The sequence below is a fragment of the Primulina tabacum genome, chromosome 3 (genome assembly GCF_025594145.1).
Source record: "Primulina tabacum isolate GXHZ01 chromosome 3, ASM2559414v2, whole genome shotgun sequence".
Taxonomy (NCBI): Eukaryota; Viridiplantae; Streptophyta; class Magnoliopsida; order Lamiales; family Gesneriaceae; genus Primulina; species Primulina tabacum.
In genome coordinates, this window is record NC_134552.1 from 15,766,680 (window position 1) to 15,792,399 (window position 25,720).

Below are 25,720 nucleotides of genomic sequence, written 5' to 3' on the forward strand. Positions count from 1 at the left end.
ATAAAATTCATACTATCACCTTATTAAATTAAAAATCGCAATTCTTTCATCTAATTTAATCGAGTATTAAAGAGACTGTACGAGGTGGTGTTTATTTGTAGAAATCTAATATCTTGCCATGTTTTGATGCATGTGAACATTTAAAGTTGTGAGCTGCACTTGTCCTAGTTAGTTTTGAGCATTTATTTGGACCCATTTTTCCCCATACGTTTATATTTGTTCAGATTGTTTTAATTCAATATTCAAATTCAGATCGACTGAACTGTGAATTTGAAGCTTATTGATACTAGTTTGAAGATGTTGAATTGATTGTGGCAAAATTTCCATTGTACAATAAAAATTGTAATGAGAGATTAAACGTAAAATAAGTCCAGAATGATGACTTATGCATAAAAATAATATAAAAAGGGGGAATGGTGGTCACAGTAGTCTGTAGCATTTAATGAAAGGCGTATGGTATAGGGAGGGCGACACACACTGTCTGTTGTTATACGTGTATGACCTAACGCCGCCCTCATCTACTTTTCTACACAATTACTTTCTATTCAGGTCATTTTGATTTTGAAATCAAGTCATGACTGATGTTAAACTATATAATAGAGATACTCTTTTTTAAAAATAAAAAATGAATAATGTTTGAATACATAAATGAAAAACAAAAAATCAGAAGTGAATATAATACGTTGATTAATAACTTGTCATAATACTAATTCTTTTTATATATTCAGAATTAGCATTTTGAATTTCAATTAAATTAAGTGGAAGAAGCTGAATAATATGAGTACGAAACACGTAATACTAAATTTCTTGCGATGTCCTAAAGTAAATTTCACAATGTTGTTGATTTAATAATGTGATATTACTGAATAATTAATGATCTTTCAAGAGTAAAATATAACATAATTTTGTCATATGAAGTCCAAATATTTTGAAATTTGGATATAACGTAGAAAACTCAAAGATATATAAGTTTCATGTTTTGAGTTTTGAAAAATTTGGTCGTTTGACTGGTTCAAACAGACATATCGATGTTAAAATGTTAAATATTATATTATATTATATTATTAATATAATATTAAAAAAATTGCATTGAGTCGGCTAGAATTCATTCAACAAAGAATATCGACAGAAAGGTGACGTAGTGAAGAGGATATATTATTTTAATTTTCTTTTCGATCTTGCGACTTATCGGTTTATCCAATCGACGAATCGACTTCAGTTTTGGAATCGTTGACACGAGGTCTTCGATTTGAGGTATAAATTTTATAGTTTTGGTGATGTTTGAAATTCGTCGATTTCTGGAATAAATCTGATAAATCGATAAATCATACTGAAATTGAAGATTATTGAATAGTATATGATTTTAACGAAGTAGAGAAGATTATCGTGGTGTTATTTTGAATTATTCCTAATTTGTTATAATTAGGGATTTTTAATCGTTGGATCGAGATTGGAGAGTTGTTTATCAGTTGTTATTAATTCTGATTATATATTCGGAGTCTACGAAGTATATGCTACACGTTGATATAAAGTTTTCGTAATTTGACGGATGTTGTAAAATAACCTACTATTTTTAAGTTAATTAATTAGGGTGTATTTGATGGTAGTATTGTGAATTAAATACACCAGAATATTAAATTGTTGAACAATAAGAATTTATAATCGAGTTTTATATTTTGTTAAATTAATTGTTGTTGGGCTATTTGATGTTATATATTGAGGCTGTTATAACTGTGTTGATACGGTGACAATGATCTGATAATTATTGTTGAATTATTTAAATACATCACAAGCCTCATGATCAAAGAAGTAGCCAGATTTGATATATATACTCGATTATCAGGTACGTGTTGACGTACGAGCATATGTTGTTATTGTTAGTATTGATAAATACTATTGTGTTGAACGATGGTAAATTACTGGATATGGGTGATTTGATATTATATTTGTTATTGTATTATTATTGTTGATGTTTTTGGCTGTCGTTGTTGGGAGATGTCACGTTGATGTTGTTCGTTCAACGATATTGATGTCGCCGGAGTTGGGGTGCGACGTATCATTGATGTTATTCGTTAGAAGATATTGCTGTCGCCGGTGTTGGGGTGCGACGTATCATCGATGTTGTTGTTCGTTCGACGATATTGCTGTCGCCGGAGTTGGAGTGCGACGTATCGTCGATGTTATTGTTGCAATGTGATGTTGTTGAGGTTGTTGATGGCTGATTGTCCAGAAATGACAAATGGGGTATTTCTGTTATCATTTCAGTTATATCTTATGTTGTTGTTAATATAACTGTTATGTATTGCGATGATGATTGTTGTGTATGCTCACCCTTTAAAAATGTTGTTTCTATTGGACATGTTATATGATTATGCTGTGAGACAGGATAGTGGTGAAGGACTAGATGTGTCTAGTCAGACAGTCATGTAGTTGATAAGAGATAGAGACAGTATAGCTTATTGTCTTATTTGAGTTATATGTGTGTATTTATTATATTGTTTCTACTACACTGATGTAGTTAGTGTGATGATTGCACTATTTTGTCGTATATGCATTATATTATTACGTCGTTGAAAAGAAAATTTTTATGCATATGACATCACATGTTGTATGACTACGTGACGAGGTTTGGGGCGCCACATTTCTTAAGCGAAAAGTCAAAGAACAATTTTTTAAGTGATTACATATATTTTCGAATTTGAACCTAATTTTATAATCACAACAACTTTTGTTCTATCATTTCGAGAGTTGATTTTATGTGATAGATATCTTACTCGAAACAACAAATAAGAAAATATTGTCGAAAATACTATTTTTTATTTTATATATAAATAGGATAGATATGTATAAGAGGAACTCCCCTTAAAACTATTAAGGATTGTTATGTAAAATAATGTTACATTTTTACAAATAAAACAAAATAGAATAGAATCATATGAAAAAAGGGTTAGAGAAATAGAATTGGACACTGGAGCGTGTCTAATATGGTGCAGATTTATTATCTCTAATAGGGGCTGCTCTCCTCGCGCCAAATTTGGCGCATTTTTTTAAATTTTTTTATTTGTATTTATTATAAAAATTTGTATTAAAAATTATAATTATTATTTAAATAATAATATAATATTTATTTTATTTTTTTAAATAAATAGATATTTAATCATAAAAATTTTAAAAAAATAATTGTTGATTTAATCGTATTATATATAAATTAATTTATGTTATATAATTAAATTATAAACTTAAATATTATTATTTAAATTTATTAATAATCAATCATTAGTCAAAATTTAAATATAATAAATAAAATATGTAAAATAAAATAAATATTTTGAGAATATTCTTTTTGGTGTAAATTTGAAGTAAATGAATTGGAGATGAATATTGTATTTGGTGCAAAAATCGCACTATTTTATTGCAAAATTTATATCAAAATAGAATTTGCAACGGGAGATGACGTAAATGAAAACAATATCTAAATCTGAGGGCCTCACACGTACCACCAAGACAAGAGATGATAAAATACTTATTTTATTATGTGGATTCAAATGGGCCATGCAGAAAGCAAGATTTTGGATATGGGCCCACAAGTTATATATCAACGGCCACGATCGACTGGCGTTGTGGAATCGTCCCATGTCTATTTTTTTTACCTTCTGATTTCTATACGGACAGAGATTCCTATTTCCGACAATCCCAATCCTGGAAAAGATAGGATAATAGGAAATATGATGCCTGCAATGACGCTGCCCATTTTTGATGGCGTCGTGGTGTTCTCCGCACGCCACTTATCTTCATCTAAATCTTTGCATCCACCGATGGTTAGGTGAGTCTTTCGCAAATATTCTGTTACCCATTTTTAATGAGACATCAAATTTTCCAATCGTTGATCCTATGAGCATGTGGGTGTAGCCAAGTTGTAATCTTTACAGTGCAATCTTCACGGAGCACTGGATAAACCATTTTAGGTTCATAAATTTCGGCAGATTGTGTGGTTCTTGGAGTTAATTTAAAAGCTTGGCATCTGTCCCCCGACCCCCAGGCCCCAATTTGTAATCTCTTTATACGATTGCGGAAATGTTATCTGAATATTTGTCTTTGATTATTGATTGTCATCTGTAATTCTGAGTTGTTCTTGTTCCATTCCCCTTTCTGGAAAGGACCGGACTGTCAAAGATTGTTATTTTGAGATTCCTTAATTTGAATTTGTGCTAGCATGCCGCATTTTATGTTTAGTGCGATATAGTGGAATATGTAAAGGGGTGGACCGGGATTCTTGGGCCACGAAACATATAAAGTTGAAAGAAATGCAAGTGAAGTTTGACCCCTCTTAGCGCTTGCCTATGTCCGTTTTGTTGGTTAATGTTTTGTTCCTTAACCCAATGTTTTTCGCCTAATCATTTAGTTATCTTTATGCTAATCTATAATAAGTTTTGTGAGTATCCAAGTAATTTAGTTAACGAATCAGGTTATCTTTGGAACACTCGCCAGTAGCCACTGTTCGTAAGTTAATTAGTGAATCAGGTTATCTTTTCGAACACTCGCCAGTAGCCACTGTTCATAAGTTAATTAGTGAATCAGGTTATCTTTAGGAACACTCAACAGTAGCCAGTGCTCCCTCCAACAGAGAATATGCTTGTCAATATTTCTTTTGCCTGATCTTGTGAGACCATTATCGAAATCTGCAACGACTTTAATAAAGCATTTTTTTCAGTTGGCAGTTTCAATCCTTCTAACTTCCGTTCCTTTTGCAGGTGGGGATTCAAAAGAGAACAAGACATGAGACTGCATCCTCGAAGCAGTCGAGCAATCCTTGTATTGGCGAATCCAAATGTATGCACCAACCAAGGCTTCTGCATGTATAATGCCAATTTAATGGTTTGAATATGCTGAAAGCTGTTTTTAGGTATGTGATTGGTGGTTTTCAACCATCATGTTGGTGTACGACTTAGAGGAAATTGCTTGAACGTGATTGTTTTATCATTCGCCGAGTCAATAGGTTGTCAAAACTAACTAGCCCTTGATTTGTTGCTTTGATACTAAATAAGATGCACTTGAGTTTTGAGGTGGTCTTTCGTGCTATATAGTTTGTTCTTAAGTTCTCCTTAGCGAGAGGCATGATGTGTCCTTTATCAGGGCACAGTCTGTTAAGAAACTAAGCATTTTCTGCCTATTTAACCATTGATATCCATCATTGGACCCTCTCTTTTCGAAGAAGGGTTTTGAAGAGACCTGTTTTTTGTGTTCTTTGAGCTAGTTAAACTAGGGAAACTTGTGGAACTACGAGTCAATTTTTTTAATTTGTATGAACACATGTGAGCTTGCTGGCATAAGCTCGTGTACATATTGTATTAATGGAAAGAATTTCCATTTTTATGTTTTTGTTTTTTTTCTTTTATATGATAAAAGATATTTTTACTCTTCGAAATAGATGAAAAATCAGATAAATTTCTAATGGAAGGGGTGTAACTTTCGAATGCAAAATTTATGGTGGATATCTGTCAAATGCAACAATAGTATCTATAATCTTTGCTAATCTGTAACAAAGGTTCATCTTTTTGGCCCTAATTTAGGTATCTCCAGGCAAAGGAAATTCAAACAAAGAAGTGATCATGGTCGATCCTTTGGAAGCCAAGCGATTGGCATCGAAACAAATGGCTCAAATCAAAGCAAAAGAGAGACTCAGAGTGAGTTGATAATATTGTGATTGAACGTTTTCTTCTTCATTATTTATTACATATTTGAGATGTTTCATATTTATGGTTCCTAACAATAACTTGCCCGAGTAACTGCAGAAACAACACAAAATTGAAGCAATCAATGGTGCTTGGGCCATGATTGGTCTTACAGCAGGATTGGTCATTGAAGGTGGAACCGGTAAAAGCATCATGGCTCAGGTAAGATCATATCTTTACTCGTTCACGAAGTGGATGTTTCTTGGTAAATTTAACAAAGTTCGAGTTGTTTTGCTTCTTCGATTTGTTCTTATCACAGTTTGCTGGATACTGGGCGGCTTTTATCGGGCTTTTTGTGAGATAAGTTTGGGTTCGGAATCAATATATGGCTGATTTTAACCTGATCATTCATCGGTTCTGCTCCGAATTTATTCCTTGAAAATGGCTGGGTGAATATCTTTGTTGTTTTTCAGTGTTATACATGTAATTCGAGGATATCTTGTTGTTTAGCGGAGTAAATATTGTTATATTTTTTGCTGTTACACTGGCAAGATATTTGCATAATTTCCGGTAATCATGGGCTAAGACTTGTAAAAGTTCCCCTTAGGTATTGCTGCACATCAGTAAAATGAACTGATTAAACCAGCAAGATATTAACGTCATAATTATATTATATTATTCCGATTAAGTTCAATCTACTCTTCCCAAGTGTACAAGAAGATAGTAGAGAGCAGATTTCTATTCTGGTATATTGTCTTATTATTTCTGCATGAATAAGAGCGGTGCTGCCAGTTTCGCAACCATCCTCGCGGTAATTAATTAAAGTAAAAAATAAAAAACTGGACAAATGACAATCTTATTTTTTACCCGACAGAAATATAAAGAGAGATTGAAATCCATTTTGTTTCGGACGGACTGATTATGCTTTATATTATATTTATAATTTAATGGATGTGTTACCGACATGTTTGAAAAAATTAATCCATCTCCCGAAGCATGTCTTTGGTATGGGAGTATGGACATAGGAAACAACCTAGCTCAAGCATGCACCGAATCATGGGATTGGGTTTGATAAAGCCTGGTGGCGGGCTTATGTATCAGCGAACAAGATTTTTGCTGACGAAGTTATGGAAGTGCTTAATCCAGATGAAGATTATGTTTCGGTGCATGATTATCGTCTCATGGTTTTTCCTACGTTCTTGAGAAAGAAGTACCATCGGATAAAACTTGGATTTTTCTCTCACATTCCTTTCCCTTCATCGGAAATGTATCCAACTTTACCCGTCAGAGAGGAGATTTTGAGGGCTCTTTTGAATTGTGATCTCATTGGATTCCACGCTTTTGATTATGCTAGGCATTTCTTGTCTTGTTGCAGTAGGATGTTTGGATTGGACTAGCAATCCATGCGGGGTTATATCAGACTGGATTACTTCGGTAGAAGTATTAATATTAAGATTCTCTCCATTGGGATCACATGTGTCAAATTCAACATCTCATGGCATTACAAGATACCGCGCATAAAGTAGAGGAATTAAAGGAAAGATATGATTGGAAAGTTGTGTTGTTAGGTGTAGATGATATGGACATGTTCAAGGCGATAAGTTCGAAGTTTATGGCACTGGGGCTGGTTTTGGATGATAATCCCGTTTATAAGGGACGTGTGGTTTTAGTTCGGATCATGAATGCACCGAGGAGTCAAGGTGAGGATATTCAAGAAGTTGACAATGAGATCAGGAAAGCTGCAATGGAGGTTAATCGAAAACATGGCAAGCCGGGGTATGAGCCAACTGTTTGTCTCAACGGGACGGTGTCTTCTCAAGAAAAAGTCGCATATTACGCCATATCAGAATGCACTGTGGTTATTGCAGTTCGAGATGGAATGAATCCGGTGCCATATAACTACAGTATATGTAGCTAGACAAGGCAGGCAGCCCTGAGTTAGACAAGGATTTAAAACTTCATGATTCTGCCATACATAGGAAGAGTGTTGCTATGGTTTCAGAATTCATGATCATCGGGTGTTCTCCATCCCTCAGCGGTGCAATCCTTGGGATATTAACAGTGTGACTGAGGCCATGGTTTCAGGAATCAGGATGGCCGACTCTGGGAGAGAGTTGCGCCTAGAAAAGCCATAAAGTTTTAAAATTCAATGTATAATTTTTTTAAAATATAAAATTAGCAACGACAGTTCGTTATATCTTTTGAATTTTGAACACACTGGTCTTTACTAAATATTTTATCACGATGTGTCTATCTTTTTTCAAGTTAACAATTAATTCTAGGCTTTATCATTATTGATGTGTTTTTTGTAAAAAGAAAAACAAATTGGTGTAAGGTTTCATTATTGCGGCGTGAAGGACCAGCAACGTCGGCGCATTGAAATGGAGCCACATTTTTGGTACATAAATAAATTCAAGAAAATAAAAGTTTATAGGAAAGCTCTAAGTAGTAGCTTAAATGTTTTTGGACAAAATAATTTTGAGTTAAATTAAACTTAAATCACTTGCATTCGTTATTGTATTTTTCTTTGAAAAATACATAATAAAAAATAGATACAGATGGAATTATTACAATTAGGCCACTTGCATATGATTTAATTTAAGCGCAGTCAATTATTGTTGACTCATTGCATACTTAGCACAAAGTACCGAATCAGCGGTAACATTCCATTTCCTAAATCCATGGATCCATCCTACATCACACACACACAAACTTGCTGTCTTTTCCCACTAAAGTTCTCGACTTTTTTCCCTTTTCTGTGACCGCAAATCAGTCAAGAAAATCATCATAGCTTACCGGAATAATCGAGCATTTTTCTTCCTTTAATTTTGATTAATGGGTCATCATTTGCGACTTTTATGATTTTTTCCATTTCAAGATTTACTTCTTTCGAGATGGATTTCAAGAACGAGAAGCAAGTGAGGTATGTCAGTTGTTTTTCTTACGCTGGTTTTTTGTTATCGCGATCCCTATGTTCAAGAGAAGAGGAGGAGGGGGATTTGGTGGAATGTGCGAAATGTCCAAGTGATGGGCTCTTGAGTTGAGTTGAAGGCAGATCATATTTATGTAAATATGGAATTTTGTTCGAGTAAAGCTGGATGAAGCCTAGTATTTTTCTTGGTTTTCTAATTCAAATCTTTTCATTATTGTAGGTGCAAAAGTTTCTGAAACATTAGTCCAACTTGGTCTTGCTCTTTTCGCTTCAAAATATTCATCGTGGGATATTCCGTTTGTATTGCTGAGAAAATTAATGAAAAAAATCATAAGTAAGCACTGGATCTAGGATATATACAATGAACTTATATAATTTTATATTTAAACTTCTGGGATGTAACCTTGTATACTCGATCTAAAATTTTATGGTATGCCCTACTCTCAGAGCTCTTTAATCTCCAGACTTTGGTTGAAAGTAGCATGGAAACTCTAGCGGTTTAGTAAGATTTTCTCTGGGATGTCACTAGAAAAATTGTTTTGGTGATTTCTGCCGATTTTTCTTGATTCTCAGGTTTTACACTGATGAGAAGCAACGGATGAAATTCATGTCATGGGGACAAAACACTAACTCTTCAGAATCCAAAAAATCATCCTCAGCATATAAGTTTTCATTAAATTCTGGCAGTAAAAGCAAGATTAATAATCCTCTTAAGTTTGGAGATCTTAAGGTAGTTCCTGCGGATCATGAACCATGGCACAAGCATATACTTGACCCAGGTAGCGAGATTGTGCTAAACTGGAACAGGGCTTTCATAGTTTCTTGCTTGTTGGCCCTATTCGTTGACCCTCTGTATTTTTACCTCCCTAGTATAGGAGGCAGCCAGAATTCTTGGTGTGTTAAGACAGATTTAAATCTGCGAATCGTTGTGACATGTTTCCGTACGATCGCCGATCTTTTTTATCTGTTGCATGTGGTGCTTAAGTTTAGGACAGCATACGTGGCGCCTAGTTCACGCGTGTTTGGTAGAGGCGAGCTTGTTATGGATCCCAAGAAAATTGCCTTCAGATATATTAGGTCAGACTTCTTTATTGATCTAGTGGCAACACTTCCTCTACCTCAGGTATTATAATTCATGTGTATGATATTGTCTTTTAAATATGCTCCCATTATTGTTCACTTTCTGAAATTAGCATGCTTTCACTTTTATATATGTAGATTGTCATATGGTTCATCATACCAGCAACAAGGAACAGTCGAACTAATCATAACAACAACGCCCTTGCCTTGATTGTGCTTCTACAATATATTCCAAGGTTATATGTCATTTTCCCACTAAGTTCCCAAATTGTTAAAGCAACGGGAGTCGTCACTAAAACTGCTTGGGCGGGGGCCGCCTACAATTTGCTGCTCTACATGCTAGCTAGCCATGTATGCTAGTCTCAAACCGTGCAATTTTAGTTTCACCATTATTTCGTCATAGTTACTCGATGTTTTTTTCAATATTGTCATTGTTATAGGTCTTGGGCGCAGCATGGTATGTTTTATCAGTTGATCGATACTTGACTTGCTGGAAATCAATATGCAAGAAAGAGGACAGCCCTACAAAATGCTTTCTTGAATATCTTAACTGTGATGCTGGTGATAATGAACACAAAAACATTTGGATCAGTGCCACAAATGTTTTCGAAACTTGCAATCCTGATGAAAGCAGTTATTTCAATTTTGGAATATTCGAAAATGCTGTCAAAAAGCAAGTTGTTTCATCAAGTTTTGTCCAAAAGTATTTCTACTGCTTGTGGTGGGGCTTGCAGAACCTCAGGTGCCTTTTCCCGGCCATTTTTAATATTCTGAGATATTGTTTATTTAATTAATGATCCCAATGATCGCTTTCAATTTTTGTTGCTGTAATTCTTGTTTAATTTTACTCCCAGTTCATACGGTCAGAATCTGTCAACAAGCACGTTTATTGGGGAGACGTTGTTTTCCATACTCATTGCCATCTTGGGTCTCATTCTGTTCGCGCATCTAATTGGAAATATGCAGGTGAATGAGAAGATTCAGCTGGTATTCCAACTTCATATATTTGTCATGTCAAACCCGACTCACATCAATCTGTTTCTATATGTAGACATACCTCCAGTCTTTAACCTTGAGGCTTGAAGAATGGAGACTGAAACGAAGAGACACGGAGGAATGGATGAGGCATCGGCAACTACCAGAAGACTTGAGGAAACGTGTGAGTCGTTTTGTTCAGTACAAGTGGCTTGCAACTCGAGGAGTAGATGAAGAATCTATTTTGCTCGGTTTACCAGCTGATCTTCGTCGAGATATTCAACGCCACCTATGCTTGGACCTCGTCCGACGAGTATGATTCTTCTTACTCTCTTGCCATTTAGCTTCAAAACTTGGTGCTCTAATCTTACTGAACCAGATCTGTCAGGTTCCTTTTTTCTCACCAATGGATGATCAACTGCTCGATGCAATATGCGAGCGCCTGGTCTCTTCCTTGAGCACTGAGGGCACCTACATTGTTCGCGAGGGTGATCCCGTGACCGAGATGCTCTTCATTATCCGAGGTAGGCTCGAGAGCTCGACTACAAATGGTGGCCGGACTGGTTTCTTTAATTCCATTGCTTTAAGACCTGGAGATTTCTGCGGAGAGGAGCTTCTTGCATGGGCCTTGCTCCCGAAATCAGCTCTAAACTTGCCTTCTTCAACCAGGACAGTGCGGGCTCTTGTTGAAGTTGAAGCATTCGCACTACGAGCCGAAGATCTTAAGTTTGTAGCGAATCAGTTTAGACGGCTACACAGCAAGAAGCTGCAGCACACATTCCGGTTCTATTCCCACCATTGGAGGTCATGGGCAGCCTGCTTCATACAAGCAGCATGGAGACGGTATACTAAGAGGAGAAAGATGGCTATGGATCTTGCTCATTTGGAGGCGCTTAGGTTGGAAAAGATGACAAAAGAAGAAGCTGAAGATGGGGAAATGGTTACGTCTGTTACAGAGCCAATATCATCAAATCTTGTAGTGACAATACTGGCTTCACGATTTGCCGCAAATACAAGGAGAGGAGTTCAGAAGATTAAAGATGTGGATTTGCCAAAACTACCGAAACCCGAGGAGCCCGATTTTTCAGTCGAGCAAGGCGATTAGCTATATGTACCATCACAAGAAATATGGCTTTGATCACCAAGGAGAATACCGCGACCGATAAGCATCTTACTTCGAAAAGAATCTTAGGAACACCAGTTTTTTCGCGATAAATACATTAATTGTCCTAGTTTCTTTATAAAATAGAGTTAAAATGTAGAGTATGTCCCTGATTTTGTTTTAGTCTGGAAGGGGGTGAACATGAAATTAAACCAAGCAGGTCGTAGAATGACTTTTCTCCAGCTACAAGTGTTTACAACAACTATGTCAATCTGCCAATTGGTTTTGCTACATGTCATTTCTTAGAAACATCAATTTGCAATTAATCTATGCTTTCGATGGAACTTTGGTAGACGGGATTTGGAATGAAGAAAAAAATTGGATTTTCTGATGAGGTATGGTTTAAATAAGTGAAATCCTTTGAAAATCCACGGTAACATTGTATGACTGATCAAACCTTTGAACAAAAACTAAACGTAGTCGGAGACAATCAGGTGGGTGATTAGAAAATGACTGGACAAAGTAGTGTGGATGAACTTCAGGTCTACGGGACCATTTTCATAGCCCAATAATCAAATCGATTGGGATTTCAGCAGCGACTGTTGGCCGAAATAAATCAAAGTGGATAAAAACGATAAATGAAATATATAAAATGGGTAGAGTTACTAACTTTTGATATATGCATAAACTTCTTTTCAAAAATATTATCATTTCAACTTCTTTTCAAAAATTACCATTTCAATTTCAAAAAAAATTAAACCTCATATCTCACATTTCGCTTTACATCATATGATCTTCTTTCCCATCATTTTAATTTGGGAAAAAAAAAAAAGTAACTCTCATTTTTATTTTAATTTTTTAAAAAACATTTTGCTCCACGTGTCACACACATCACTTGTACCACAAACTTGTGATATGTTCAACGTGCATACACATGTACAATAGATATTTGAATGTTGATTTATAGTAATAAATAAAAGTATATACCACATGTCTTATTGTACGACGATTGAGATTAATGTGAAACATACGACTGACTCTATTCTGATTATTGTAAAGGGATAGCAAAAATATTCCTGATGCGAAAAGTCTAAAAAAACCTCTTAAGAATTAAAATATTAATAGCTAATGCATCTTTCATTTCTTAAAATCTAGCACATTTTGCAGTTATTTTATAAAAACTCAGCCACATTTATCCTTGTGACAAGGGGTTTTACGCTCAATTTTTTTAAAACATAAGGTCTACTTATGGCTAAGTCATCGCGTATGGACACTGTTAATTAGCTGATAAGTAGGTCTCTTGTGAGACGATCGCACGAATTTTTATCAATGAGACGGGTCAACTCTACCGATATTCACGGTAAAAAATAATACTCTTAGCATAAAAAAATAATATTTTTTCATGGATTACCCAAATATGAGATCTGTCTCACAAAATACGACAGTCTTACGTAAGCTGCTGATTTGGTAACTATCCAAATCTTCTCACATGTATTAAATTGGATTTTGACTATATAAATAATAATTAAAAAAAATAAAAGACATAAAAAATCCAAGGCACTTTGGCCAGTGAAACTCGAGATTTAGATTCGGCTAGCTAATCACCACGAAATATGTATGAGTATAATAATAATTTTTATTAAATTAAAATTAAAGCCACGGAACATAAATCAGTCAGGTGTTGTACCGAAACAAAGATAGTACTTTTACTACATATTAATCAGTTATATTATAATATGGAAAGTTGACTAAAGAATTGACGTTACGTACTAGAAGATGGACGGATCGAGAGTTCAAATATCAAGTTAATTATAATAAGCTCGAATTATTTTGAAGTACTTCGACGATAATAATCATAAATATTAATTAATTAAATCAAATAAAGCAAAGTTGACCTAATGAAAGGAAGAGAGAGCCACATGTCCTTGAATTTACGACGATAGACAAGAAAATAGAGATCAACACGTACCCTTCAATTATTTCATAATATTAATAATCTTTTTATACATAATCAGAAAGACATGACGACATCGTATCTGGTATCAAAGACATAATCTGCTGAACCGGATATGAAAACCGGGTCGCCTTCCAGCTCGCCGTCGCTTCTCTTCGCGAACCGGCCTTTGATTCTTGGCCTGCTCTCCGCGTACGCCTTCCGGGAAGCGTAGCGTATGGTCTTCTGGAATCTTCGATTCTTTCTCTTCTCCCTGTATCTCAACACCCTAGCTTCTCTGTCCAGTCCCAACACCTGGAAGAAACCTTGATTTCCGACCACTGAGCTGACGTTGCTCGGACAAGGGTACGATATATCCGACAGGGAGCTGCCGTCGGGGACAACACCCAAGTCCATGGACGATGATGAAAACTGAAAGATGAAAAAAAAAAATCAATTATGACAGTTGACTATATAACGAGGAAGAAAAAGAAAAAGAAAATAATATTTTAATATGCGCCGGGTGGTATTAAATTTACACTGTGACTGAGAGATGGGGTGGTGTAGCTGTTGTTCAAGGAATCAATGTTGGATGTCGTGAAATCGATCTCGAATCGGTTCTCGGATGAGTAGTTTTGGAGTGAAAGAGCCGGCACCGGCGGTTTGGTGGTTATTTGTACAGGGACAACACAGTCGCCGACAAGGTGTGACGAGATTGGCTGGGAGATCTCGAAATCCACGAGCTGATCTGAGCCGGACAACAAGAATTCAATGGCTTTGGCGTCCGGCCTTTCGGCAGGAAGTTTTGTTGGTATCCACGAAGATGCGTTATTCAAAAGGTCGGCATGTTCTACGCTGTTGGAGTTGTGGATCGGCGCAAACGGCGCGGCGTCAGACTTCAAGACCACATATTCGGCATTCACGTAAAATGGTACCACCGGCGTTCGTTCGTGGCGGAAGGCGAGGGGGTTTGCGGAGTGTATATCGCCGGTCGCAGTCGGAACAAAGCACGGCGGCGTCGGCTTTACAGGCGAAGACAGCAGTGGCCTGCTCACAGACCTCGCACATCCACACACGCTCGTGTTTCGTGTGGGAATTATGCAGCTTGGAATCGCAGGCAATACACAAGAAGGCGGAGTGAGGCCTGCAGAATAGGAGCGCCACCGCTGATTGGCAATAATCGCAGCTCCTGGACGGCGGGAAGTACCCGGTCCCCGATCCTCCTCCATCTCCATGCATGGACATTAATCCCAAATCAAAATCTTCTCTTTCTCTTCACTAGGAAAATGATGGTGATGAGTAAGCGTGAAGTAGTGGATGTATGGGTGCCAGTAAGCAATGTGTGTATCCATGTCCGAGTCACAGAGGGGTCGACACGTGGATAATATTTCAGCCACATAATTTTTTTTTTTTAAGACAAAGCAGTTGTCAGTTATGGATACCGACACAGGGCCCACAATTTGGTCATTCTTTGAGATACTGTTTGGATTTATTTCTTTATATTTCTAAAAATACAATATTACATAATATCGATAATAAGAATATTTTTTCTTGTACATAATTTTTTTTGTAATCGTAGAATTTACAATCTTTTTTGTAGAAATTTCCCAAAGAAATTTGAAAAGTTTGGGAGGAATTTTATAAAGATTGACGATTTAAACACATAATTATTGGCAATAAAAATCAATCTCCCAAGTAAATTTGAATGTGAAATTCAAAATAAAATCAACTAAACAATACATTTTTCACACACAAATAAAAGAGCTACTGCTGTTTGATCCTCGACCAACGTACTAATTAATATCCATCATATAATTAATTAGACTAAAAGTTTTATCGCTCAAATTAGAACATACGTAAGGTTTGCTCCAACAAGAAAATGAAATATTTGTATAATAAATAAACAACTTAGCTCTTCCGAAATAAAAAGATGGATATTCACATTTTATTTAAACTTAGCACGGGAAGTCGATCCCTCATATATATATATATATATATATATATATACTAGGTATGGGCACCTCAACTCTTGAGGTGTCTTACCCAGGTTTATAACATAATATATGAGTATTTATATTTTTGTAGAGTTACTAAGTATGTGTTTATATTTGTGAGCATAATATTTTTTTTTCTTCTTTTGTATTCGTATGCAAACGAATATTATTACAAATTGACATTGTGTTTAACAAAGCGAAAAATATGAAAAATAAGGAATTTATAAAAGTGAAAATAGTTAGACAAGACTGACTTGTGTTCAAATATGAGAAATTTAATAACATGTTGCAAATTAAATATAATGTATTGCTTTATCTTAAATATAATGAAAAATCTACTTCATAAATAAGTTATTATAAATTCGAAAATAGAATATCCATATTTTGGTATTAATTGTAAGGATGTTACATTTAATGATGTTTTTGCCGCAAATGAATTTATGAATATGGTATCTTTAACTTAAATATAAGTTATAATATTAACCATAAACAATCAATAGGAGCACAAAAAATTTTAAAGCAATTAAAGAAACTTGAAAAAATGTCAATGTAGACATGATTTCAATATGTTTTTACTTTTTTTTTTTTTTAATTTAGTTGATCGATTTATGAATTTTGTAACTTAGGGTTTTTTTATGACATATAAACATGAAAGTTAATATTAATTTATAAGACGGCTGAATAAAAATGATAATGAAGAAAATTGGAAAATAACATAACGAAAACAAGAGGAAAATAACAAAAACGGTATGAGTTTTCCAATGCTAGCAAAAGGGATCGCCGCGCACTAGGGTTGAGAACGAGGAGATCGCAATAAGATGGAAGTGGAGAGTAGAGCAAGCCAATCTTATTTGTTGCCCTTTGGCCGCTGTGGAGAGAACAAAACAGAAACGCCAAACGAAGCAAGCCAGGAGTAAACCGAGCAAAAAACGAAGAATGGTTGTTGCCCGATGTTCGCTGCTGCGGTGGAAAGAAGAACGCATAACACGTTTCATTGTTTGTGTTCCCCGTTGTGGTGGAAGGAAAAACACATGATATGTTTATAGGATCATTCTACCATACAAATAAAATAAAAAATAAAAGTTTGTCGAATTTTCCTCCAGTATAGGACAAGGTATCTCCAAAATTGAAATCCAAAAATTAGTGAACGAAGTCATGAAAGAAATTAGAATAATAGGATACTCCTTAGTTCACATTCCTTGTTCTTTGCTATGGATATATTGATCTACACTTTATAATACATTTTTTTTGGGATTTTAGCTAATTTTTATATAAAATTACGAACAATCATGTTGAAAATATTTGTGAATAATTTATTATACTTTCAGCAGACAATGAGACAAATTTTACCTATGAATAATGTGTAGATATTGCCTTTAAATCAATAGGTAATAGACATGCACTTACTGGTATTTTTTCATGGATAATTTATGAAATCCTTCGTATATTTTTCCCAATAAACCATAGGCAAAGGGACTAAGCGACGAAAACTTTGTCCATGGAGAGGTGAAATTGGTGTTTTGCTCCAACGTATATCGACGACAATTGATACTAAACAGAACGTTCTTGTCCGAAATTGAACCAAATAACATGCACAAATTGATATTTTGGTTAAAAAAAAAAAGATTAACCGATCTTCTCCCAAGATCATATAAATAAATAAAATCCAAAATTTAATCTAAAAAACCCCACTTGGCTGGCATAAGAAGAAGAAAGTTAGCGATGGATGTTCATGTGATGATAACAACACTAAATGGGTCATGGGTCCGATGACAGGAGACTGGTAAATAAAATCATACGTCAAATAATCCTCTATAATGCATTATAAATAGTGAAGTCACCACAAGTCCGTTTTTGAATGAGCAACAACATCAGTTTGAAATGAAACATGTGGAATGGTAATGATTTGGCTCTCATATTTACTATATATAGCATGGCCACAGATACATCCAATTTGCCGACGCTTTGTCACCAGTATCAAATAATATGATTCCAAGAATTTAATGCAGCCTTAAACCACCAAAAAGGATGAAACCACAATGAAAAGATCAGTTATACAAGGGCACGAAGCAACCATTCTATTCTAACATCAGGTATACATTTGATAAAATTGATGAACTTCTATAAGAGCTTTATTATCTAGACTTACCAGCAATGCCATATACCTTGGCAGCAAAGGTTTGACCCCTCCAGTGGCACGATTTCCCACAGCAATCCTTTGCAGCAAGCTCTTGACTTCTTGAGGAGGATAAACCACGGGGTCTTAACTAATATTCAAATCCGCACCCTGGAAAAATCTCTTGTTCCTACCATTTCCAATCAAATAAAACCTCTGAAAATAATTGAAGAAAACGTCAGACCGCATTAAAAATATGCATTAAACGCTACCATTAGCTAGCCGAAGATATTGTTTTTTACGTTCATACATTCCAATTCCTCTGATCGGAGGAGGGGCCATATCCCGTATGACATAAAACTTTGTCAATAGCGTCGTAAAAATGTAAATAAATAAAACTATCAAACGAAATGGAGCTCTAAATTCAAAATTTGAATGGAGATTATTTTCATTCAGAGAATACGAGTTCGGATCGAGCGATGGTTTCCGGATCATTGCGCTGATGAATTTTCATAGGATTAGGCATGGGTTGCGGCTGAAGATTCACGGAGTTTGATTTCACGGTCTCGGGTCTAGCCATTTTGAACTTATCCAAGAGAAAAATGAGCTTCCCACTGATAACTGACTGAATTAAAATAAAATTGGGGAATTACAACAGGTCCTTTGTTTAGGCAAAACCTTGTGCCTTTACAGCTTGCCTTCTTTCCGCCATTTTTCCTCCTCTTCCACCTTCTCAGCTGTCAACTAAATCGGTCTGCAAAAAGAAACGCACTGTATAAATCTCACTTCCTTCACACGTTTTATAAAAAAAACTTTAAAAATTATTCCGTACACAAATATATACGAGAAGCCGTAAGAAAAAGGACGCATACAACACACCAAGCAAACCTTTTGTTGGCCTTCGGTCGCTGCAATGGGAGGAAGACGATTATTCCGTGCATAAATACATACGAGAAGCGGGAAGAAAAAGGGCGCAAACAACACACCAGGCAAACCTTTTGTCGGGCTTTAATCGCGGCAAAGGGAGGAAGACGAAAACAAGGACGAAGAGACGTAGAAAACGCACTGCAACCGGCAGTTCAATGGTGCGGTGGAGACAAGAGCCCTCCTGTTGACAGCACAAACACTTGATTTGTTGGAGGAAGAAACGAACGACGCGTGTTGAGGCTTTTAACCGGCTATCGTACAGAAAACTGGCCATGCTACAGCTTTTATTCACGCTTTATGGTAAGTAGATATAATCAAAGAGACGTCACTTTCTTAATTCTAGCCAGTTATATGTTGGCACATCCAGGAAGATTTTTTACTAATACATAATAATAAGAATTGATCACAACGGACAACCAACGTTTAATTCCTCGCAACATAATTTAATTAAGCATGGGATTTGCGTTTAAAATTTTTTATCAGATTTTTAATAATCAATTAAAAAGACAAGTACGTACGTATACATTTTATCTTTGATTTACTGCGAAAAACTCCTTAAATATTATTAGTTTTAAAACAATTAGTTCAAATCTTTATACTTTACATCATAATTAATAACATATGTTCGACTCTTTCCATTAGTAGGATATATATAGTCTTCCTTGTGTATACAATCATATATCCCGTAAAACAAAATAAATATTTGTTTTTCTTTTTTCAAAATTGAATTTTATAACATGTCAAAACAATATAATTTATCTTGTATGACGTGATTCCATACAAATACAAAAGGACAACAATCATGCATTTCCAAAGCAGATAATGGGAGTCAGTGTTTTGGTGGCATTTCTCGATTCTACGATCCCAACTTGCACTAATTACTGGGCGAACTTCCACCACCTTCTCTTCTTTTCCCAAAAATATTATACCTGCATTTTTCAAAAAGTAAAAATCAAATTATTCTCTCGTACTCAAATATAAAGATTGTTTTTTATTCTCTCTGTTTTATCAGTCAGATCACTATTTGTTTTACTTTTATGATCACTAATTTATTAATTTATTTTTGAAATCGTTATTAATTCTCATATTTATTGATTTAGTGTTGGAAAGATCTACCCTTTCTTTGTTGAATGTCCAATTGATTGAGAATAGTTCGAGACAGACAAGCGTTTAAAGTTTCTCGTTTTTTATTATTTCTGTTGGAACCTTAATTTCAAAGTTTAACAAACCGAACGTAAAAAATTTGTAAAACTGATAAATCAACTGAAGATAACTGAACTGAAAACACGTAATTGATAGTTGCCCGAATTTGGGCACTTATTAGCTGATTTCATCAAACAAACTTGGCAATTACATGGATAGAAATGTAACGTAAAGGTCATTCGATTTGTTACAGATAGGACGATGGAAAAACCAGCAAGCTACGGATTGAAAACTTACCTTATTATTATCTTTTATAAATATTGTTGAGTCATGGAGGGTAGAGCTCGCGCTAATTTATTTGTTTTTGTTGATAAAAATATATGGAAAAACAGGACTAGATATGCAGTAAACCAAACAAGCGTGATGTTCACAGTAGAGTATGACTAATGTATAAAACCAGCAAATCAGTATCTTGAGGAAAACAATAGAATAATGCTTAATTAAATCAAACCGAGGCCTGTAGCTTGTACAGTTTCCTTAAAACAGATTCGCCCCCTCCGGTATGTGCTCCGAGGATTCAGCGGACGTCTGTTTCCCAGAATACAACGGGCAAACCAGCAGAGTTTCAGCACAAAGCACTATGATAGCGAACAGAATCAGTACCTGAACTTTATCAGTAGACGGAGCAGAAGCAGAACAAGCAGAAACAGTACTGTAGCAGAAGTACTGCAGCAAAACAAGCAGAAGTACTGTAGCAGAATTTCAGCAGAACCAGAAATTCAACAGAACGACAGCAAGATGGAAAACAGAATGCAGGGGAAAGTGAATTTGCAGGTGTTTTTTTTTCTCTTCTTTCTTGGCTAAGCACATCTCCTATTTATACATGTCAATACCATCCATATGAAAGGCCAAAGGTTGCCTTAAAGATGATAGATGAAACACCAGGAAAAAAATAACAAAAGATGGCATAGATTTCTAGGCGATTTTTGCCTTGATCGGTCCGACATTCGACGCGCTCGTACGCTTGCACACGAGTCAAGCCTTTTTTCCACTGCAAATCGGGCCCATGATTTGCACCCCCGCGCCTGTGTGCGCAGAGAAAAAGCCTCTTGACCAATCATTGTTACACCACCATAAAGTGTAACACAATATAAACTTATCTATACCACTTTAATTTTTCAATGTGGGACAAACCCACCTTTCCAAATTTCCATTCACTCACATGGAAAGCCCATAAGCCTAAAAACTCAGCATTGATCCAGCAGTTTTTCAATAGCAAGCTACGGTAGGTTGGGGCGAAAAATAGATGGCACAACTTCCTTTTCCAGTGCCAAGGTCCTCGGATCTTTGACTTTTCCCTTCTCTCAGACATACACTTCCCTTGACCTCGATCTCGAGCAGTTAGTGCATGCCATAACTGATCAACAACATCAAACATCGCTACATACAAACTAATTAACTCCATTGATCTTCTGGGAAGATGTCTACAGCCAGAAAGGCCCACCTCGCCGCCTTCTCATTACCATTCGGCTCCCATCCCACCACTCTCCTCCACCTCGTGAAACAACTCGCCACTGCCTCTCCCCCCAAGTCCGGTTCTCGTACTTCAACACCAAAAGCTCCAACCAGATGTTTTCTCAAAAGTGGACAGCACTCAAGGCCACTAGAGCAACATTAAAATTTATGACGCAGATGATGGAATCCCTGAGGGGTACGTTTTTTCTGGTAATCCAATGGAAATAATCGAGTTTTTTGTCAAAGCGGAGCCTGGGAATTTCCGAAAGCATCTGGAACGAGTGGAGAAAGAGATGGGGATGATGAAGGCTACTTGTTGACTGATGCCTTTTTGTGGTTTTCGGTTGAAATGGCCGAGGAAAAGGGAATCCCTTGGCTCGCATATTGCCATTGGGATGCAGCCTATGATTTGCATGGCGTTCTTCGCTGATCAAATGATAAACAGGCGGCTCATGGAGAATGTATGGCAGATCGGGGTGGGTGTAAAGGGAGTTTGGCCTCAAGTAATTCAGACATGCAACTTCTCCCATATCTCTTTAACCCTAATATATATATACATATCTCAATGTAATTAAGCTTTCAATTTTCGATATCATCAAACCACAGTAAAATAACCGGCCAGGAGCAAAAATATTCGATATTGATCAGAGGGGACCAATTTTCATTCCCACTGGTTCCATATACATATCTCTATGTAATTAAGCTTTCAATTTCGCGTCTTCTTCAGAAGACCATTGCCCCTTCCTTTCTTCAATATGAAAAGGGGACTTTACCATTTCTTTTTCTGTGTTTTAATTGTAATTTGGTGTGGATAAACTGTGATATTTTTTAAACAATTTTATGGCTAATTTTACTTATCACATTAGTTAAAACATTTGATAATCGGAGATATTAATAAAGCATGACCATTAACCGTATCGACTTCAGCATAACTATGAAATATTCGTTAATTTTTAAAAAGCGCGCTGGGGATGAAATGATATTCAATTACATAAACGGTTTAATCGTAATCTTATCAAAACTACTTTTTTTTTAGTCTGTAATAAAATGAAAAGGCTAAACAGAATATTACCAATTAATACTAAATAAATTATTCGATAACACGCTTCTTCTTGTTCTAGCCAGAACCAGCGTCGTCAAGAAAGACTAATCTTTATTAACGAGTTACATCCCTGCGTACCAGCATTATTAAAATATGATTTTTTTATAATCGTTATATAATATGTCCTGATATAAAATATATCTTTATATTCGAGGACCTAAATTTTTTATTTTTTATTTTTGGTGGTCAAATAGGACTTTGTTAGATGCACCTTTTCTTTTTCTTCGAAAACTTCTATAAAATTGTTTTCAAATTAATTTTATGAGACGCCAAATAAGACTTTGGTAGATCCATTTTTTCTTTTTCTACAAAAACTTCGATGAAACATTTACAAGTCAATTTTCTTAGACGAATATTCGATCCATTCCATGAAAAAATATTACTTTTAATTGTAAGTATGAACTGAATCGATCCGTTTCACATATATAAATCTTAAAACAGTCTCATATAAAACCTATTTTTTTAACTTAAGTTTAGACCAAAGAGACTAACTTCAAATGAATTGACCACTGTAAAGGGAAAGATTTGGCACGATAAAGATCTCCTATCGACTATTATGGTGAAAATAATTATTTTAAATTGGCACAAAAAGAATTATTATCAATTTTCTCGATAACATTTCTTTCGTAAATATCGAACTCCTTCAGTGCCGAATCTTCGAAAAAGTAGTAGGTAGGTTGTTGCAGAACCAAGGAAGCCAACGTATGCTTGTTTCTCGAGGCATTCTTTCTTCCACAGCGGTGAGGTGAACGGCTTTACTTTAAAGTACGACCATTTGAAGAAAAAATAAGTACGACCATTTGAAAATGGAAAACACACAGAGAGAGAAATATACAAAGTCGATACGTAGATGAAAATGCCAGCGCGTTTGCTAAAATATTCCATCCGGGAGTTTGGTTGTAGCATTCTAAGAACAGTTCCTTTATCGAAATCTCAAGCTAAAGTAGAAACCAAGTTCTCATTCTACATCAATGATCTCAACACAAACAGGATAGAAGAAAGCAAGATTCAGGAATCTCTCATTGATGAGTAGTAGAGTTCGATAGGCCCCATTCAAAGCACAACATTTCAGATTTTATCACCTGCGCACAGGAGGTACGACGCCTCTACCAGGAGCTGCGCCGCCACGACCAGCAGCCTGAGCCTGCCAACAATTATTCGAGCATCAGAACAATCTTAAAGTGGCATTAACTTTTCACTGAGACTGAAGAACCAAGGAAGGATTTCCTTTTTTTTATTCTCCTTTCCTTTTTGGTTCTATTAGTGAAAATTTTGATACAAGGAATTAGTCATGAGAATGGTAACAGATGACAGATTGAAGTAGAAAAATCAACTCCAAGTGGTATTGGTGAATGAGCAAAGATATTAATGGGCTGTTAAAACTTTTGCACAAAAATGAATATTTATACTTATATGACACAAAGTTTCAAATGTAGAAAGAAGCAACACTTACCCTAGCCCGCATGGCAACAGCTCGTCCACGTCCAACTCCAAGTGCCGAACCTTTGCCCTTCAGAGAACGAAATTATATAGATCAGAAAAATGATATGCATGAGACCAATAAGAAGAATGAACATGACAGCAACAGAATGTACCTTGATCCTTGCTTCCAAACGTTTAAACATCGGAGCATTCTTAAGCATATCTGGAATTACCATGAACCTGGTAAAAGTGAGAGTTAGTGACATTACCATGCAATCATATGACTTTGAAAAAGCATAGACAAACCTGACTTTGCTGCCTCGAATGAAAACATGCTCAAGTTGTGAGACCTTCCCATCCTTGCAACATAGAGATCAAATCAGCAATTCAGAATACAAGTGAAGAGACATGAGATATTGAAACCTGCAAGAGTTTTCAAGTAGTACACTTAATGTGCAAATTGGTTTCATGCTTATATTACTTTTATTGTCCAGGACAGCGACTGTCCTTCATTTTGACAAAAGTGGATTCTCGGTATATTATCAGATGGTGAAGAAGATTTCAGAAAGCCAAATTTTACCACATCAAGTATTTGCAGGTGATAAAATGTAAAAAAGGATATTATGTGCTTCTAAATCAACCGACATAAACCAAAAGAGGTCGCTGAGGAAGCAAGATTCACTCTTTACCATCTAGACTTCAAGATATTTATCCAGGCCACTGTTATATAATGAAAATACAAACATCGATAAAAATGAATAAAATGAAATAAATAAACGAACCTGAAATTTTTTCTTTCAAAATGAGAATAAACAACCCAGCATAATTAAGAAAGAGAAGACATATCTGGGAGCCACATGACTGGAAATCCCCAAAGTTATTTCAGTATATTTTTTCCTCTTTTCAAAAGCTAACGAGACATTTTCCATGAAGCTAATACAAAGGCATTCACTCCCTTTACACAGGAACACTATAAATTTAAGGCAGGATTAAAATTCATCTGGAACCTTTAAAGCGCAACAATTTTAGAGGCTTCATAGTTAAGGCATATGCGTCATCAAAGAGACATTGCTCCTATCAAGAAGCAAGGCTGCGCCTCGTTGAGCATTAAGGCTCGGTACACTCGTTGAGGGTTTTTTACAAACACAGCAGAGACACTCGCATAAGAATTACCTAAATTAATCAAACTTTACATCTTTCTAGGAGTTCAATATCTGCATCGCAAAGCGCAATCAACTACAACAACAAATACAGCTCTCGGGTCACAGTTCCTATTCCTACGATGAACGAATATGTCGCAATTTATTTAGCAATTTCTATTCTAAAAGGCAAAGCTAGCAGTTCTAATTACAAAATCGCGAAGTTAAGTTGAAAAGAACCTTGGCAGTGTAAGTGATGTTTTCAAGCTGGCAATTCCAATTATCCTCGCACTCGACCATGCTACCTCGATAAAGTTCCCCGCTCTTAAGCTCCACCGTGACAATGTGCCCTGACGCCTCGTGCAGCAACTTCACCGGAATTCCCAAACTCCGGCTCATGATTTAGTATTCACCTTCTTCCTCAGAGCTGCAAATTATTTGGAATTTTAAACAAATTAGGGCAACACCGTGAGGCAGGAGTCGATGTATTCTTGAGGACAAAATTGCCCCTCTGATTCCTTGTAACTTTCACCTCAAATTGATAAAATTAATTAAAATCCCCCCAACATTAAGTCATTTTCAATTGTATCCTTTTATTGTGGCTCTCTTCAAAATTTCAACCCATTTCTACAAATATCTATAACAAAATTTGGTTATACATTAAATTA

The 25,720-nt window shown here is 35.7% G+C and overlaps 3 protein-coding genes, 1 long non-coding RNA gene and 2 pseudogenes across 9 annotated transcripts; 3 read left to right on the top strand and 3 right to left on the bottom strand.

Moving 5' to 3' along the window:
* Positions 1 to 3,545: 3,545 nt before the first annotated feature.
* On the top strand, positions 3,546 to 6,360 carry LOC142538491 (uncharacterized). Its single transcript, XM_075643807.1, has 5 exons — positions 3,546 to 3,823; positions 4,752 to 4,830; positions 5,571 to 5,684; positions 5,793 to 5,894; positions 5,992 to 6,360. Exons 1-5 carry the CDS (start codon positions 3,546 to 3,548, stop codon positions 6,034 to 6,036), a joined length of 618 nt encoding a protein of 205 aa, XP_075499922.1. The 3' UTR covers positions 6,037 to 6,360.
* An 81-nt stretch (positions 6,361 to 6,441) lies between these two features.
* On the top strand, positions 6,442 to 7,807 carry LOC142538492 (putative alpha,alpha-trehalose-phosphate synthase [UDP-forming] 11; annotated as a pseudogene).
* Positions 7,808 to 8,296: 489 nt separating this feature from the next.
* LOC142540778 (cyclic nucleotide-gated ion channel 17-like) lies at positions 8,297 to 12,052 on the top strand. 4 transcript variants are annotated; one of them, XM_075647160.1, is made up of 8 exons: positions 8,297 to 8,595; positions 8,825 to 8,938; positions 9,178 to 9,727; positions 9,823 to 10,035; positions 10,125 to 10,426; positions 10,539 to 10,650; positions 10,736 to 10,972; positions 11,039 to 12,052. In XM_075647160.1, exons 3-8 carry the CDS (start codon positions 9,203 to 9,205, stop codon positions 11,762 to 11,764), a joined length of 2,115 nt encoding a protein of 704 aa, XP_075503275.1. In that variant the 5' UTR covers positions 8,297 to 8,595; positions 8,825 to 8,938; positions 9,178 to 9,202; the 3' UTR covers positions 11,765 to 12,052. The 4 variants fall into 4 exon arrangements, with proteins under 4 accessions (XP_075503275.1, XP_075503272.1, XP_075503273.1 ...); XM_075647157.1 differs by lacking the exon at positions 8,825 to 8,938 and having other exon boundaries at positions 8,298 to 8,595; XM_075647158.1 differs by lacking the exon at positions 8,825 to 8,938 and having other exon boundaries at positions 8,299 to 8,595; positions 11,048 to 12,052.
* Positions 12,053 to 13,716: 1,664 nt separating this feature from the next.
* On the bottom strand, positions 13,717 to 15,011 carry LOC142540779 (zinc finger protein CONSTANS-LIKE 5-like; annotated as a pseudogene).
* A 2,477-nt stretch (positions 15,012 to 17,488) lies between these two features.
* Positions 17,489 to 18,975, bottom strand: LOC142539027 (uncharacterized). 3 transcript variants are annotated; one of them, XR_012818782.1, is made up of 3 exons: positions 18,693 to 18,975; positions 18,077 to 18,558; positions 17,489 to 17,994 (listed from the first exon to the last, which is right to left on the bottom strand). It is a non-coding gene; the product is annotated as an uncharacterized LOC142539027 (long non-coding RNA). The 3 variants fall into 3 exon arrangements; XR_012818781.1 differs by having other exon boundaries at positions 17,489 to 17,698; positions 17,838 to 18,558; XR_012818780.1 differs by having other exon boundaries at positions 17,489 to 18,558.
* A 4,342-nt stretch (positions 18,976 to 23,317) lies between these two features.
* LOC142540780 (small nuclear ribonucleoprotein SmD3b-like) lies at positions 23,318 to 25,560 on the bottom strand. The gene is made up of 5 exons (XM_075647162.1): positions 25,293 to 25,560; positions 24,220 to 24,272; positions 24,087 to 24,153; positions 23,945 to 24,001; positions 23,318 to 23,635 (listed from the first exon to the last, which is right to left on the bottom strand). Exons 1-5 carry the CDS (start codon positions 25,449 to 25,451, stop codon positions 23,570 to 23,572), a joined length of 402 nt encoding a protein of 133 aa, XP_075503277.1. The 5' UTR covers positions 25,452 to 25,560; the 3' UTR covers positions 23,318 to 23,569.
* Between the last annotated feature and the right edge of the window lie 160 nt (positions 25,561 to 25,720).